Source organism: Urtica dioica, chromosome 12 (assembly GCF_054948205.1).
Source record: "Urtica dioica subsp. dioica isolate 48M chromosome 12, U.dioica_male_clone48M_v1_H2, whole genome shotgun sequence".
In the NCBI taxonomy this organism is placed as follows: Eukaryota; Viridiplantae; Streptophyta; class Magnoliopsida; order Rosales; family Urticaceae; genus Urtica; species Urtica dioica.
In genome coordinates this window covers 12802957-12821278 of record NC_142767.1, presented here as the reverse complement: position 1 = coordinate 12821278, position 18322 = coordinate 12802957, and the positions used below count along the sequence as shown (strand labels likewise).

At 37.9% G+C, this 18322-nt stretch overlaps 2 protein-coding genes across 2 annotated transcripts; one reads left to right on the top strand and one right to left on the bottom strand.

Moving 5' to 3' along the window:
* Nucleotides 1–1311: 1311 nt before the first annotated feature.
* LOC149379235 (histone H4) lies at nucleotides 1312–1853 on the bottom strand. Its single transcript, XM_089604554.1, has one exon. It carries the CDS (start codon nucleotides 1777–1779, stop codon nucleotides 1468–1470), a length of 312 nt encoding a protein of 103 aa, XP_089460680.1. The 5' UTR covers nucleotides 1780–1853; the 3' UTR covers nucleotides 1312–1467.
* A 5406-nt stretch (nucleotides 1854–7259) lies between these two features.
* On the top strand, nucleotides 7260–9416 carry LOC149379234 (uncharacterized). The gene is made up of 3 exons (XM_089603976.1): nucleotides 7260–7610; nucleotides 7968–8131; nucleotides 8450–9416. The coding sequence occupies exons 1-3, from the start codon at nucleotides 7260–7262 to the stop codon at nucleotides 9414–9416; spliced, it is 1482 nt and encodes a 493-aa protein (XP_089460102.1).
* The last annotated feature ends 8906 nt before the right edge of the window (nucleotides 9417–18322 follow it).

Below are 18322 nucleotides of genomic sequence, written 5' to 3'. Positions count from 1 at the left end.
ATTTATCATAAACACACACCAAATTATCTTAAATTATTTATAAAAAAAAAAAAATAATAAAAAAAAAATTCAAGAACACCTCGTCGGAATCTCAAAACCATCGGAACTCGTCGGAACGTGTCGGAATTGGTCGGAACTCGTCCGAAATTTTGGATGAAGACCATCGGAATCCGATGGATTCCGATGGTGTTCATCGGAAATTCCAGTTTTTTTTTTTTTTAAATCTAACATTTTTTGTCATTTTGAGTTATGGAAGTTTGAGAGCTTGAGACCTTGAAGTGGTGTGGTGGAGGTCGGATTTGTGGTTGTTTCGGTCGGATTTCATGTGGTGGGCGTCGGATTTGAGGTGGTAGAGGTCGGATTTCGTGTGGTGGGCGTCGGAATGGTGTTGTGGGCGTCGGATTTGGTGTGGAGAGCAAGAGAGAGAAAGTGAAAGAGTGAGGGTGAAAGAGATAGGAGAGGGTTTATTTTTGAATCGATGGTATTTTCGTCCAAAATTGGTACAAAAGTTCAATTTTGGATATTTTTTAAATAGTTGGTCTAATTGAGATGTTTTCATTACTTTCGGATCTAGAAAATAAAATTTCTCTAGACAAATTAACAGTAGAGAGAGAGAGAGAGAGAGATTGTAAGAGCATTTTAATAGTGTTTAGCTTAACAACTTTAAGGACTTGCTTGCAATTAAGAGAAATGTTAAGCTATTTGTTTAACCATTATTTGGCTATGTAATTGGCTAGAGAAATTGGCTCTATAAAGCTACTTGCTTAAACAAAAACACGAGACCCACTTAATAAAAAAATTATAGTTTTAACAAGTGAAAATTGAATAAAAAATAAACAAAAATAGAAATTGATAAGTGGGATAAACTTAAACAAGATGATAAATTAACTTATCATTGTGGATGATTTAGCTTAAATAAATTGTATTTTTGTATGACTTATGTGGCATGGTAAGCTAATTTGACATTAACTTACCATTGAAGATGCTCTAATGTTGTGACAAGCCAATCAGCCATCAGAAGCGCGAAACAAGTAAAACAATTCACATAACTTTTCATTGGGTAAATAGAATTTTAAAGGCAGCAAAATCCATTAAATAATAAGATTAAAGACCTGGACGAAACAAAGTTTTGAAAGATAATTGTGGGTGTAGATGATACTGAATAAGAACTAATAACACGGGGCCATCATTTTATCCCTTCATCGTATTTTTGTGGCTATGGGCTCAAGTAGAGCATCAACGAAGGCATAAGCAACATTAAAAGCATTAGTGAAAACACAAATGCATATGAAACTCAGATCAATTTGGCTAAACAGAGTAAATTCAACACATTTCATTAATATTTTCCAGATCGAGTACAACCTTTTGATTCATTGCATCTTTAAATCAACCTATTCTGATTGAACATTCATTTACGGCTAAAACTGAGCAAAACAAAAGGCAAAAGCAGGAGAGAAGATCATCCGTTTAGCCGCCGAAGCCGTACAAGGTCCGTCCCTGCCTCTTGAGAGCATAGACGACGTCCATGGCAGTAACGGTCTTCCTCCGAGCGTGCTCTGTGTAAGTCACAGCGTCTCTGATGACATTCTCGAGGAAGATCTTCAACACTCCGCGAGTCTCCTCGTAGATCAGGCCGCTGATTCTCTTCACGCCGCCACGGCGAGCCAGTCGCCGGATCGCCGGCTTGGTGATCCCCTGGATGTTGTCCCTCAGAACCTTACGGTGTCGCTTCGCACCTCCCTTGCCGAGTCCCTTCCCGCCCTTTCCGCGACCAGACATTTTCTATGGCTCGAGTTTTTGAAGATTGAAATGTGCAGAGATGTGGATTCTATGGATGATGATGAAGTATTTTGGTTGGGATTGAGTTTTATAGGAATTGGGAGAGAGAGCGGGAAGGTTTGCGAAATTTGGGGGTTTAAGTGTGAGCCGTTGGATTATTAGGTTGATGTACGGTGAGAGATGGCGATCCGTGTCATGTGCTTAAACCATGCGCTGATCGTCGATTGGGTTGAGATCTATGGTCAGGATTCATCGCTTTTGGTTCACGCGGATTCTTGTTTCGTTGCTATTTGGTTTCTTACTGGCGGGACTTTGAAATATTTTAGATTTGGAAGCGGTGTTGCGTGAAACTGGCAAAATTGACTCATGGGTCACACTAACTTTAACCCTTGGCCAGAGGAAAGCCAATTAATTACATTTAGATGTAAAAACAAATTACATGTTTTTATCTTTGAAGGGTAAATCTGAGCGTTTGGAATCGGAAGAAATATTCTAGAAATTTTGAGCTCGACCAGATTTAAACTCACCCCATACTTTTGTTCTCGACGAGAAGTTAAACGATAATTCCGGTTCCCTGGTTAGAATTGGAAATACACGTAATAAATTGGAACATGTTTGTTCCGGTTACTACTATTGGAAAAAAAAAAAGGCTCTTTAAGTTTTTTTTTTAAATAGCCGGGGACTCCAAAAATAAAAATTAAATTAAAATTGTAACATTTAATAACTTAAAAAAAACCCCAAGAATTAATTTTAGGATAAATTACTTAAATGTCCCCTGAACTTTTGACTATTTTAAAACGTGGTCCTTATTTTTATTTTTCTTACAGCGTCACCCTTGAACTTTGACAATCTTACAAACTTAGTTCTTCCGTCTATTTTTCTCAACAATCCATCCATTTTTGCCCATGTGATTGGCATGTGACTATTTAAACAGAGACAAAATTGTAAAATAACAAAAAAATATTGATTTTATAATTATTTAATATTATTAAAAATTATTATTTACTATATAAAAAATAAATAAAAATAAAATAATGATGTAAAATATGAATTTTTAATAAAACTGAATTGTAAAAATGAATTATTATTTATTATTAATTTTCTATTATCGTGAAAAAAAAAAGTATAATGGAAATGTATTAAAAAAAGACAACAAACAAAATGAAAAATGAAATTTTTTAATTTTAATTTATTAATTTTAAATATAAAATAATTAAATAAAGGATATATAGGTAATTTTAAATATTCAAGTTATTACACAAGTTAAAATAGACGGAATATAGAAAAAATTTGACGGAAGGACTAAGTTTGTAAGAATATGAAAGTTTAAGGGCGACGCTGTAAGAAAAATAAAAGTAGGGACCACATTGTTAAATGATCAAAAGTTCAGTGGGCATTTATGTAATTTATCCTTAATTTTATTGATAACTATATCTCAAATTCACATAGAGGTTGAGTTGATGTCGGTTTCAACAATCTCAAATTATAATATGATATATATTTGATTTATTTAAATATGGATTTCAGAAGACGTCGTATAAGAAGCAAAAGAAAATTGAAAGGAAATGGATAGAAATGAATATAAATACTCGAAGTTTTTATTAATAATCAAAGAAATTACAAACTAAAAGAAGGCGAAGTGCTGAACTCAACAAAGGTGAACTCGAAGAAATAGAGAAGTGAGAGATCAAAAATAAGGGTGTAAGCTTGCGTGTTGAAAATTGACATATCGGCTTCTATTTATAGTCGGGGCGGATTCGTTGAAGTGGACACGTGTTCGTCAGTTCGACTCTGCCACGTTGCTGGTTGAAGTCCTCTCAGATCCGGTCTTCGCGGCGAGGTCCTCTATCTGATTGTGACCAATTCCCTTGACCGAGTCCATGTTGGTAATGCGTCTCTTATTCGGTGAACTGGGCTTCTCATTGGGCTTGGGCCATCCTTCCGGAGTCGAGTTGGCCCAGACGATTCCTTGAAAACCAGGTCACTTCTACTATTGGGCTTTGGTCGATCCGAAACCCAACTTAAATGATTTTTATTTGGGGAAAATGATTTTTAACCCCCACAGGTTGTAAGTTATTGATGCGTAAAAATAACTCAAACACTAAGAGTGTGTTTAATTGGGATGTTAATCACATTCTCAGGAATCTTAAAGATTATCTTCTTTGGTGTGATTTAATATTAAAAAACCGAATCGAACCGACTTCAACTCCAGTGGCTGAGCTAAAATCAATGGGTTGTTGTCTAACTGAAAAAAGAAAAAGCATAAAAACGTGCCCACACACATGCACGCACAAAAATATAGACAACATGAAATATATCCATAACGTTTCACTGAAATGATGTATTATACATTATGTTTTTACATATTTTAGATATATCACTTTACTTTCAATTTACGCTGATATTAATCTTGTGTTTTGATATTTTCTTTTTCAAAACTTATATCTTAATTGATATTTCAGCTGACTTTTTAGTATTAGTTCATGAAAGTGAAAAAATTACCCATATATTAACAATTACTCTTTCTATCTCTCTCTCTCGGCATTTTACACTAATGTTGAGTGGAAAGGCGTTCTTGAGGAGCCATTGAGTACTAAGTTGGTTGTACAAGTCTAGGATCAGTTTATCATCGATGAAGCATCAACGATCACTTCATGAACAAAAAATTAGCAAGATTAGAGCCCTAACGTCGAGTTTAACCTTGGCAACAATCACTCACAAACATGTTTACAAGAACCATCATCAAATGCGTATCAATTTCATATTCTAAACAAAACTCGAACAAAATACTTAATTTTCAAACCCTATAAATCAAATTCAAACCCCAATTTTCACTTCAAAATTATAGAATCAAAACTAAAATCAAGTACAAAGCCTGAAAATTGCACATCTAAAATTCGAGATTCAAAAGTAAGAGAGCCAATGGCTTAACCTTCAAAGAACATATAGCAGTATTCCCCTTCTTCAATTTATACTTTTTTTCACTTTCTTGTCTCCTATGTTTATCGCTCATTTCTACGGTCGGATGAAAATCCACGGACAAGACTTGTTCTCCTTCTTTTCGTTTCTTCCGGTTAAACTCTAAAAAAAACTCATTCTTGTCGACGTAAAAATTGGAGTCCTGAAAAGGAAAAAAGTTTCCTTCTCCTGAGACTTTCCCAAAATTTTAAGAGAGAGAGAGAGAGAGAGAAAGAGCGAGAGAGTGTTGAACTCGAAGTCTCGAGTATGTTTTCTTCGTTTCATGAATGTCATTCCTTCATCGTGGAAATATGAGAATAAGATCAGAAGAGAACTAGAAGGGGGCAAAGGCTTCTTCTGGCGCGCTATTCGACAATCAACATTTGTCTGGTTGCTTTGGTTGAGGTTAGGGTATTGAGATTATTCGAGATTGTTTTTAGAAGAATTAGAATGAAACGGGGTGCGAACAGTCCTCAGTAGCATTTCATACCTCTCGATTCAAGCTACTTATTTCTTTCTTTTACGGGTATCTATAAGTGTTTGGAAGCTCAAAGAGCCCTAAATGAAGAGGTTGGGAGTGCATGCAAGGAGGGAGGCCACACACGCTGACTGAGTGACCATATGCCGAGCAAGGACATATATATTTTTGTTAGGAATTTTGGCACACATATTGCTAAACTCGTGTAATATTACTAAAATCAACAAAACTCAAAATCTGATAGTTTAATATTAAACGATTTGTACAAAAGTTATAATACTCTTCATAATTTCGTGATAGATCGTTCACGAAATACATAATTGTGTGATAATTAGATAACTAAATTATGTGTTTCGTGACTTATTTTACATTTTTTGTGATAGATTTCACGATAATAAAATCGATCACGAAAAATATATATTTTTATAAGAAAATAAAACTTTTCGTAATCTTTTCTTTTCTGAAAATAAAGTTTAGTAGATACAAATATGAGATATAAGCTAAAAATAAAAGTACTAAATATAAAAGAAACCCTAGCTTCACCGAGTCCTCGGCGTCAGAAGAAACTAAATTATGTATTTCGTGAATTATTTTATATATTTTTTTTGCGATAGTTTTCACAGAAGTGTAGCAAAATAGCCAGTTTGAAACTATAGAATTTGTTTTTAGCCTATGTTTCATAACTTTTAGAGAAATAGTCAACATGCTTAGGAGTCAATAGTTAATAGACTAATTTACCCTTTTAATTAATCAAATGGAAATAATGAATATAACGATATTAAATAATAGGCAATACCGATATTAAATAACATGCAATTTCAAAATTGTTACACGTAGCCTTAAACCTCTAACAAATCTCAACAAAATATTTTATCAAAGATATCATTAGTTACGCGGTGCGCGAATCTAGAACGGCTTCACCAATTTTCAACGCCAACAAATCTCCTGGACTGGACGCGATATTATGGGGAAGCTCATACCAGTTTGGCTCATACACGCTAAATAGCCAGAAGCTAAAAAAACAAGAGAAATTGCTCAAACTACAACCATTTCAATATTTTTTTCCAAAAATCCACCAAACTATAACTTTGGCCAAAAATACAACTTCCTCAAAAGTGAAAAACCAAATTTACCCTCAACTTTATTTTTTCTTTCAATTTCACACCAACCTCATTTAATATCATTCCAAAATAAAATTTCTATTTTTTATCTCTTTTTTATTCATAATTATTTATATCTCTCTCTCTCCCTAACCGTGTAAACCCTTTACCATTTACTCTCTCTCTCTCTCTCATTCGAATTCACCCAAAATCGCCTCTCTCTCTCTCTCCCTGAATCGCCTCTCTCTCTCTCTCTCATTCGAACTCACCCAGACCTCGCGACTCTCTCTCCCTGAATCGCCTCTCTCTCTCCCTGATTCGCGACCAGCCTCACTCACCCAAAATCGCGACCGAACCCGAATCCTTCACGACCAGTCTCACTCTCTCTCTCTCTCTCATTCAACTTTGAGCTCACCCTCCGACACGCTCAAGGAAACACGACCAAAGCTCATAGATCCGGACTCAAGGTTAGTTTTGTTTTGTTTTTTGTTTTATCAAACTTTTCTTTGGTTTTTGGGTATGTTTATTCTGGGTATGTTTGAGATTGAAAAAAAAAAGACTCTTTTTGTTCTGGGCAATTTTTATTGTTTTCTCTTGTTTTTAGGCGAAGTTAATGAGTTGTTGACATCAGATGTCAACAGTTGACGCAACTGTTGACATCTGATGTCAACAACTCATGAACTTCGCTGATAGTAATGTCATCGAAGTTCATCAGTTGTTGACATTAGATGTCAATTGTTGACGTCAACTGTTGACGTAAATTGTTGACATTAGCGAGATTTAGAGATCAACTGTTGACATCAACTGTTGACATCTGAAGTCAACAGTTACTAACTTACCTTTGTTTATTGTATGCAGTGATGACGGAAATTTATTTATTATTCAAGCATAGTGGTACTTGGGTTGAACCTGGTCGGTATCATGAGAAAGGATCTTTCGGAATTATGGTGCCGTCTGAAGTGAGCTTCGCTAGTTTGATGCAAATAATTTACGCGTATTTGCGCAAATCACCATCTACCCATACAATTGGCGTTTCATATTCGATGGCTGGTGCAATGATACCTGTTGAGATAACCAACGACGACTCGCTGAAAGGTTATTTATACTTGAGAAGAAGGAGGGAAGATGACACGGAGAAATTACAATTGATATTGGACATAAAAGAAAAACCATCGGGGCTCGATTCTCCAAGAGTTGGATCCACTCGCAACAGCCGTGATAGTGGTTGTGACGGAAATCCCCTTATGCCATCAATACCCGAGGAGGGGTGTGATTCGGTCCCAACTCATGAATCGGCAATTCGTTCTACGTTAGGATTGGATGACATTAGGTTGTCAGACAATGAGACACAACAACAACGACGAGGCTTCCCACCACGAAACCCAACTCCTCCTCCACCACGACGAAACTCCCCTCCTCAACCACCACAAAACTCCTCTCCTCAACCACCACGAAACTCTATGTCTCCACCACCACGAAACTCTCCCCCTCCACCACCACGAAACTCCCCCCTTCCACCGCGAAGAACAAGTCATCCACCGTCCCCTCCACATAGTGTGCCAAGTTCGTCTACTACGAGAGAGGACACCCTTATTTTGGATGGTGATTCCCCTGTATTTATTGAGCGTTATGCATTGTACTCGAATAAAAAGACTTTAAAGAAACACTTGATGTTGTTCGCCATAAGCAACAACTTCTCGTATATGACAAAGAGCTCGGACAAAAACACCTTGCACGTTGTTTGTCCGGGAGAGCATTGTAAATGGGCTGTTCGAGCTGTGAGAAAGGAAAACACACCCATATTTCAAATTAGAAGGTAAACTCTTTGTTGAATTATGAATTTGAATTAGAGTTATCAACTGTTGACATCAATTGTTGACGTCAATTGTTGACATCTGTGAGATATTTCCTCTCAGTCAACAGAAGGCAAATAAGTCACAGATGTCAACAATTGACGTCAACTGTTGACATCAATTGTTGACGTCGGTGAATTATTTTCCTTCTTTTGACTGAGAGCGAATATCTCACAGACGTCAACAATTGATGTCAACAATTAATGTCAACAGGTGATAACTCTAAAATCAACAGTTGACATTTTGGTTTTGAAACTAATTGTGTAATTTTCATATTTTAGATTTGACAATGAGCACGCTTGTCCCCTAAACTTAAGGCAAGGACGTCACCCTCAAGCAACAGCTTCGTTAATAGGAGAGATGGTTAAGCATAAGTGTATTGATCCAACCGTTGGAATGAGCAAACCAAAAGAGATAAGGAATTACATGCAAATGGATTACGGAGTGTCTATGTCTTACAAAAAGGCTTGGCGGTCCAGAGAAGAGGCTCTAAAGTCCCTCTACGGCAATTCGACAGACTCGTACAAGTTCTTGCCTAAGCTAAGGTACATGATCGAGACTAAGAATTCGGGTTCTTTTTTTGACCTTGTCACTAGTGATGGCGGTGTATTTGTAAGTTTTTTCATGTCACTCGGGCCATGGAGAACGGGGTGGAAGTACGTAAGGCCTGTTATTATTGTCGATGGTACGCATTTGAAGAATTATTACAAAGGGACGTTATATACGGCATGTGGGATGGACGGAAACAAGCAGATTTTTCCACTAGCCTACAGTATTGGTCCTTCAGAATCTAACGAGGCATGGATTTCCTTCTTTGAAAAATTAAAGGACGCAATTGGGGAACGGGAGCAACAAGTATTTGTATCCGATAGACATGCTGGTATAATCAATGGCCTCAAGACGGTATTTCCAAATTGTGATCATGGTTTTTGCATGTTCCATCTACACGGTAATTTGAAGACTACTTTCAAGGGGATCACGAAGGAGGTGAAGTGGAAATTTTACGGTGCCGCAAAAGCATACACTCAGCGGGAATTTGAAAGTTTTATGGTCATGTTGGACGCTGAAAATCCTGAAATACGTCGCTACTTAGCCAATGATGTCGGGTACCAAAGATGGGCAAGGTGTATGTTCAGGGGAAAGAGGTATGGTATCATGACGAACAACAATGCGGAGTCATTAAATGCATTAAATGTAAAGGTGAGACAATTTCCAGTTTCAAAATTGATGGATTGGCTGAGAGAGTGAAGTATGAGATGGTTTTATGAGCGTCGCGAAGCTGCGGCAAATACACAAACCATTTTGACAAAAGAATACCAAACCAGAGCAGAAAAATACACTTCATATGCTGTTCGAATGTTGGTAAGTGTTTGAGAATTAACTAACGATGTCAACAGTTGACGTAATTTGTTGACGTTGATGTCAACAGTTGACGTAATTTGTTGACGTTGATGTCAACAGTTGACGTAATTTGTTGACGTTGATATCAACAGTTGACGTAATTTGTTGACGTTGATGTCAACAGTTGACGTAATTTGTTGACTTTGATGTCAACAGTTGACGTCAATTGTTGACGTTGATGTCAACAGTTGACGTCAATTGTTGACGTTGATGTCAACAGTTGACGTCAATTGTTGACATGGATGTCAACAGTTGACGTCAATTGTTGACATTGATGTCAACAGTAGACGTCAATTGTTGACATTGATGTCAACTGTTGACGTCCATTGTTGACACTGATGTCAACAGTTGACGTCAATTGTTGACATCTGTGATGTATGAGCTCTCTGTTTGTTGACATTGATGTCAACAATTGACGTCAATTGTTGATGTTGATGTAAACAGTAGACGTCAATTGTTGACATTGATGTCAACAGTTGACGTCCATTGTTGACACTGATGTCAACAGTTGACGTCAATTGTTGACATTTGTGATGTATGAGCTCTCTGTTTGTTGACATTGATGTCAACAATTGACGTCAATTGTTGATGTTGATGTCAACAGTAGACGTCAATTGTTGACATTGATGTCAACAGTTGACGTCCATTGTTGACACTGATGTCAACAGTTGACGTCAACTGTTGACATCTGTGATTTATGAGCTCTCTGTTTGTTGACATTGATGTCAACAATTGACGTCCATTGTTGACACTGATGTCAACAGTTGACGTCAATTGTTGACATCTGTGATGTATGATCTCTCTGTTTGTTGACATTGATGTCAACAATTGACGTCAATTGTTGATGTTGATGACAACAGTTGACGTCAATTGTTGACATCAATGTCAACAATGTAAGAATTCTCAGTAATTAAATATTAAATATGATTTTTTGTGCCAGGTGAGGCCATCTTCAGTCGAGGAGTTTGAGGTAGTTGACAGAGAGGGCATTGTATATGCCGTTAACTTAGAAGAACATACATGCTCATGCCGGCGATGGCAAGCTCATGAATTTATTTGTCCACATGGAATTGCGGCTTGTCGTGAACGTAATCTTCCGGTTGAGAACTTCATTTCCAAGTTCTATTCAACCGAGTATTTGAGGGCAACCTACGCAGATGTACACCATCCTCATGGCGACATTTCGAGTTGGGTTATCCCCCCCGAGGTGGAGAATATCGTAGTTCTTCCGCCTGAACACGCAGCGCGTGCCGCCGGTAGGCCGAAAAAGAGAAGAATACCCTCTCAAGGAGAGGAAGTTAGGAGGCGCAAGTGTGCGCGATGTGGGGTACTCGGCCACAATTGTCAAACATGCAGTAGTGCTACTCCATTGTCTACGGATTAGTTATAGCTTTATGTATTGTATTAATTATACTTTCTTCAGACTACTTTTGTTAGAGAGAATGTCTTTGTTTAAGAATCTCTTTGTTTAATTATACTTTGTTTAGAGTACTTTTGTATTGTTGACATTGACGTAAATTGTTGAAATTGATGTCAACTGTTGACGTTAATTGTTGACATTGACGTCAATTGTTGACATCAATTGTTGACATCAATGTCAACAGTTGACGTCGACAATTGACATCAATGTCAACAAACAGAAAGGTAATAAATCGCAGATGTCAACAGTTGACGTAAATTGTTGACACCAATGTCAACAATTGACGTAAAAACCATTAAAAAGAGAAATACAGATTGATAATTGAAATATTGTTGATATTCATTAAACATGATATCATAAAATAAAGAGAAATGAAAAGTTTGAGAAGTTTCCTAATTATCATCTATTGTTAACATTGCTTCCTAATTTACCAAAAGATTAAGATAATAGTACTACGTGAACAACATTTTTTCCTAATTTACCAAAAGATTAAGATAATAGTACTACGTGAACAACATTTTTTCCTAATTTTCATCTATCTCCATGTCCGATCCAACATGGGTCGCCAACTTCACTGCCCCATGCCTGTATAAGTCGATCGTGAGCTGTTGTCGGTGCATGTTCATATGTTCTTGTTTGACCCCAAGCAGATCTATGCCGTGACTCATAAACTCCATAGCCTTGACGACAAACATGCCACAATCACCACTGTTTTGAACAAATTTGCGATTAGACAATTTGTTCATCATATAAATACGGTATTATTAAATAATAGTTATATATGTACCCATTGCTCTGTTGTGGCATGGTGAGCGACGTGGATACTGTGAACGGGGCTGAGCTCGTGTCTTCAATACTCATACGATCAAACGCGTCAATAGAGCACAGGACTAGTGGGAGGAATTCTGCAATTTGTTGGACGTGGCATGTCACCATTTTGTTATGAGGCTTGTTGCTTGACATAGAATCATAGATTGTAATGGACCGTTCTCGAATCGATACAACCAGAAGCAACCAGTGCGTCCTATCCTTGAAACAACAGGGCAAATAGACGTGATCGACGTCTACCCAGGGCCAAGAGTGTGTCAAGGACTTGTTGGTCGCGGTTATGTAATCATAGATCCGAGACTGCCTTGACCAATTAAACTTGTCCTTGTCTTTGCATTTCATCCAAGCGTCATACCCAAGGAGGCAATAGGTGACAAAGAAAGCCGGCATAATTGTGAACGACTTTTGCAATTTCCCAGTCATTCTCTTCTTCCGGAGGTAGTAAGAGATGATATCAACATGCTGTCACAAAATATTGAGGGATTAATATTAGAGAACAAAGAGCTTTTAAGTCACAGATGTCAACAGTTGACTTCAATTGTTGACAAAGATGTCAACAATTGACGTACAGTTGACGTCAATTGTTGACATTGATGTCAACAATTGACGTCAACTGTTGACACAGATGTCAACAATTGACGTCAACTGTTGACATTGATGTCAACAGTTGACGTCAATTGTTGACATCTGTGTCAACAAACAGAAAGAAATCGCAGATGTCAACAGTTGACGTCAACTGTTGACACAGATGTCAACAATTGACATCAACTGTTGACATTGATGTCAACATTTGATGTCAACAGTTGACGTCAATTGTTGACATCTGTGTCAACAAACAGAAAGATAATAAATCGCAGATGTCAACAGTTGACGTCAATTATTGACACCTATGTCAACAGTTGACGTCAATTGTTGACACCAATGTCTAGACTTCAAAACCATTAAAAAACAACAGTAGAGTTGAATTGTTGTACCTGATCGCTAAGCCATTCTTCTTCGGTCCAGAGGTTACGGAAAAATGTCTTTGATCTAATTTCAACTTCTGTGAAATTCCATCCCCATGGCAATTTATCTTCCAGTGCCTCGTACCAACGTTGTTCATCATCTTTCTTCTTCAACAATCCAAACTTCAGCCATGTCTCCATTACAGTGATGTCCTCAAGATTTGATGGAGTAAAAGGAGGAGTCAATGGATTTTTGAATGGACGCGAAATTCCTTTCGTAAACTTCGCGAACGGCCTCGGAATGGGTGTAGGAGTGTACCTATCCGGCGGTCGAGTGATTCTCACAGGTCTTTGCGGTGAATCGTCTATGTTAATCGGAATCATCTTCCATGAATCCCGATTTTTCTTATCCTTTGCGGCATTTAACACGTCCTCCATTTCCTCGCGGGTTCGTCCCTCAGGAACCGAGCCTACATAGATAACTTGACTATCATCATACATCTCATCTTCAAACTGCTCACAATCTAATTCTAGAAGGCGGGCTCTCGATTGGGACTCAGTTAGTTCTTGACTTGATTCTAACTGGCTGTCTTTGATCAACCCTGTATTTAAAAAGATGAATGTCAACAATTGACATCAACTATGGACATCAATGTCAACAATTGACATCAACTGTGGACATCAATGTCAACAATTGACGTCAACAATTGATGTCAACTGTTGACGTCAATTGTTGACATTGATGAACATAGATAGACCACAAACCACAAACCAAAAACTTTTCAAAAAACACAAATAACAAACTTTTCATAAAACCACAAACCAAAAACTTTTCAAAAACACAAATAACAAACTTTTCATAAACAACAAAAACCAAAAACTTCATAAAAGACAAACCAGAAACTTTTCATCAAACACAAACCAAAAACTTCATAAAAGACAAACCATAAACTTTTCATCAAACACAAACCAAAAACTTCATAAAAGACAAACCAAAAACTTTTCATAAAACACAAACCAAACTCGACTCTTCAACCAATAATACCTTCTTGAGTCTCTTGTGTATCTCTTATGTCATCTCCTATGCTGACAACCGGCTCAACATCTCCATCTTCTTCTTTGTCTTTTTTTCTCTTTTCAGCCTCTTCCTCATCACCGTCTTTCTCGGTCGAATCTTCTGGATCCTGTAGCTCTTCGGGTTGTGCATCTTGGACAGCTCCCGGTATCCTCTTGGCCAGCTCCATCAACTTTTCATTCACACATCTAGTGAATTCTTTGAAGCTCTGTTCCATCTCCGTCTTGAACGCCGCGAACTCTGTCCTTATATGGGTGACAGAGGCTTCAACGGCCATCAACCGAGCCTATGTTAAAAGTAGACGTAAGCCAATGTTTTCTATTGACATCAACTGTTGACATCAACCGAGCCTATGTTAAAGAGTAAATCATGTATGAAAGATTTACAAACCTCAGAGTTTTCTCCGATGCCGGACGTATGTGTTGTATACGGAGTGGATGTGCCTCCACTTGATTCCACCGGTGCCTGTCAAAATTAATGTCAACAAAGGTTAGGCAACTCTCATAAATCACAGATGTCAATAGTTGACGTCAACTGCTGACATCATTGTCAACAAACAGAAATGTCATAAATCACAGATATCAACAGTTGACATCAATTGTTGACATCAATTGTTGACATTGATGTCAACAATTGACGTCAACTGTTGACATCAATTGTTGACATTGATGTCAACAATTGACGTCAACTGTTGACATTAATGTCAACAATCAGAAATGCCATAAATCACAGATGTCAACAGTTGACGTCAATTGTTGACATTGATGTCAACAATTGATGTCAACTGTTGACATTGATGTCAACGATTGACGTCAACTGTTGACATCTGTGATTTATGACATTTCTGTTTGTTGACAATGATGTCAACAGTTGACGTCAACTGTTGACATCGATGTCAACGATTGACGTCAACTGTTGACATCGATGTCAACGATTGACGTCAACTGTTGACATCGATGTCAACGATTGACGTCAACTGTTGACATCGATGTCAACGATTGACGTCAACTGTTGACATCGATGTCAACGATTGACGTCAACTGTTGACATCGATGTCAACGATTGACGTTAAAACCATAAAAAAACACATAATCAAGATTAATCGATTACCTTCTGTTTCAGCTTCGGTTGGCTCGGCTTCTTCATTGTCTTCAAGCTAACCTCTTCTCCTCCCATTGGCTTGAACACAAAGTTCTCAGATTGCCACGAAATGGTTGAGAACGTGTTGTCAACGACATGAGTCGTTGATTTCCACCGACGCATGAGAGGTACATCGGTATCAGACAATCTCTCGCAATACAAGAGTGTCGAGAACACATGCATGGTTTCGTACGCCCAAATTTGAAGTGGGTACATGAAATAAGGAAGGTTTATCTTCGCCTTGGAATCCTTCTTCTCCACATTCTTCACGTACTTACGGCAGTTTTCAACGAAGAACTTCCAAACCACATTGCCCCACGGGTACGAGTTAAACTGGTCCAAGTCCTCTACCAATTTAACGTACGACCAATCTCGAATGGTCGTACCCAAAAGGGCACCGAGAAGTACGTTGAAGAGAAAATGAAGCAGCAAGAGCTTGACTCGCTTCTCATGCGGCCACCCTTGCGATTCCACCAATTTTGTTGTAAGCACGACGCGACTGTTGGTCGTCCCCTTGGAGAAAAATTCACTGAACAGTCCACCTTCGGCCGGCTCGGTATAATCCAAGGCTGGGACGTCCCCATGGCGCAGCCCTAAGATAGAACAAAAATCCTCTCTTGTGAACGCCCGCGGTTCTCCCCCGAGCTCAATAAAGAGAGTATCTTCCCTCTGTTCTTCACCGACAAAGTAACCGACCCTCATCAATAAATGGTTAATTATCTTAGAGGATCGGGTGACCTTCGGGACGTCCAGAAATTGGCCAAAACAAGAGTTGCTGAACATAGCCTTCACTTCTGGACCCATACCCGCTGATTTATCGAACGTCTCCAACGTCCCATAAAAACTGATATTATGATCAACCACATTTGATTCACAAATGTACCTCCTCCACCCCTGAATACCGAGCACAATTTCACACAATTTCAAACACAATTTCAACCAATTTCAAACACAATTTCACACAATTTCAAACACAAATTCCGAGCACAATTTCACACACTTTCAAACACAATTTCCGACCATAATCAAAGATTTTGTAACACATCAATTCACTACCACACCAGAATTCATTCACTACCCAACATAATTAATTCACTACCCAAAACCAATAAATCTAAGAGATCTAAACCGGTGAGTTTACCTGGTCCGTATCAGAGGTGGGTTTCAGGCCACGGCGGGGCTTCTTCGTAGCCTTCTTCGAGTTCAACTTGGGCGAAGCAGTCGTTTTCCTTTTCCGGGCCGGAGAAGTGTTTGGCGTGGTCGCTCCGGACGCCTCCGGTTGTTTGAGCCCTATCATCCTAGGACTCTTTCGCGTTGTGGGTTCGAAAATAGGGTTGGGTGGGTCAGACATGGCGACTTGAGGAATTGGTCGAGTGAAATCGAGTTCGGGCAAGGGTTTCGGTCGCGATTGTGGGTGAGTTTGAATAAGAGAGATAGAGAGAGAGAGTGAGTGAGACTGGTCGCGAATCAGGGATAGAGAGATGCGATTCAGGGAGAGAGAGTCGCGAGGTCTGGGTGAGTTCGAATGAGAGAGAGAGAGAGAGGCGATTCAGGGAGAGAGAGAGAGGCGATTCTGGGTGAGTTCGAATGAGAGAGAGAGAGAGAGTAAATGGTAAATGGTTTACACGGTTAGGGAGAGAGAGAGAGAGAGATATAAATAATTATGAATAAAAAATAGAAATTTATTTTGGAATGATATTAAATGAGGTTGGTGTGAAATTGAAAGAAAAAATAAGATTGAGGGTATATTTGGTTTTTCACTTTTGAGGAAGTTGTATTTTTGGCCAAAGTTATAGTTTGGTGGATTTTTGGAAAAAAAGTATTGAAATGGTTGTAGTTTGAGCAATTTCTCAAAAAACAATATTCAACGTCATAACCAAACCTTTCGAAGCTCTGAAAGCAGTCGAAAGTCCACCGAAATTAGTCAGGTAATACATGCACAGGAAGAAGAAAACGATTAAAAGAGAAAAAAGCTCATAGGACTCGATCAAGATCATCGAAGGTATGTTTTCTAAACACAATTACAAATTGCATGTTTTACACATTTGGGGGAAAAAAAAGCGTTCATGTGTTGTCAAATAAAATTAGGGATTTGGTAATAAAAATGGGTTTCAATGGTTGGTTATTTTAAATGTTTTGGTTATTTTAAAAAACTTCCGATAATTGGTTCTTTCCAAAAACTCATGTTTTAGCATCAACGATTGATATTTTTTATTCGAATAATTTACTATGATAGGATGAGTGTTGAAAACATAATAACTTCTGAAAAAATGGACTCGGATGTTGCCCAAATGATTTATATATATTCAATAATTTCTCTTTTTTTGTAATCAATGACTTATGGCTTTGTATTTGAATGACTTCTGTTTTTATCAATAATGTATGTTAATCAAAACTTTACATTGATTTCAGATCCCACTATAAGGAGAAGATGGTTAAGAAAAAAGTGTTGGGGAATCAAGTGAGTATCAGACACGAACAATCGCTCTGATACCACTTGTTGGTGGATCGAGCGCGCATCGGACACGAACGATCGCTCCGACGCGCCTCTTTTGAGATGATTCCACCGTATAACCATATTAATGCGGAAAAATAATTAATTACGCTGATCATAAGCTAATTAAATTATGGTTATAATTAACAAGATCTAGTTATGTTTAATTAATTTAATTCACGAGAGCATATAAGTCAAGCAACCGATATAGAGCGAAAAACGAATACTTACGGTTTTTGGCTCACGAACTGAAAGCTTTCACAATCCGTCTTCGTCTTGATGAAGGACTCGAGGATGACACCTTAGTCTTCCGAAACGTAATCTCCGAGGCGAATAAGAAAGATGAGTGGGCACAGTCTTTATCTCACTAGATCACGAAACTAGGTGTTTCGAGATCTCGCTCTTATTTTACTAAGAATGGAAACGAATTTCCGAGGGGAAGAGAAGGAGAATTTCGCACGGCCAAGGGGGAGGGCCACGAAATTTCTAGGTCAAAATCCTTCAAAATAATTACTTATTTTTGCCTTCTCATGAACCCCTATTTATAGTAGTAAAAGGAGATATTCATGGAATCTTCCAGAATATTTTATTTCCTTTTATTGTGTTCACACTAGAGGATTTAATCTAGGCCCTTTGATCTCAACAAGTGAATCCTACTTTTTCTCTCATCTATCAGATCAATATCTATGGGATATTTAAATAGAGAATAATTTATTTAGTGAGATAATAAAGGAGAATATATTATTCTCCTAAATTTTCTCCTAAATATTCTCCTAAATATTCTCCTAAATACTCTCCTTTAAATAAGGAGAAAATATAGGAAAATATCTTATATTATTCTCTCTCCTTTAT

Bases quoted from the DNA above. Each gene is read 5' to 3' on its own strand.
- LOC149379235 (XM_089604554.1), bottom strand. From the start codon at position 1,779: ATGTCTGGTCGCGGAAAGGGCGGGAAGGGACTCGGCAAGGGAGGTGCG.
- LOC149379234 (XM_089603976.1), top strand. From the start codon at position 7,260: ATGGTGCCGTCTGAAGTGAGCTTCGCTAGTTTGATGCAAATAATTTAC. The intron at 7,611-7,967 runs GCAATTCGTTCT...TCGAATAAAAAG, and splicing joins CGGTCCCAACTCATGAATCG to ACTTTAAAGAAACACTTGAT. The intron at 8,132-8,449 runs GTAAACTCTTTG...TTCATATTTTAG, and splicing joins CCCATATTTCAAATTAGAAG to ATTTGACAATGAGCACGCTT.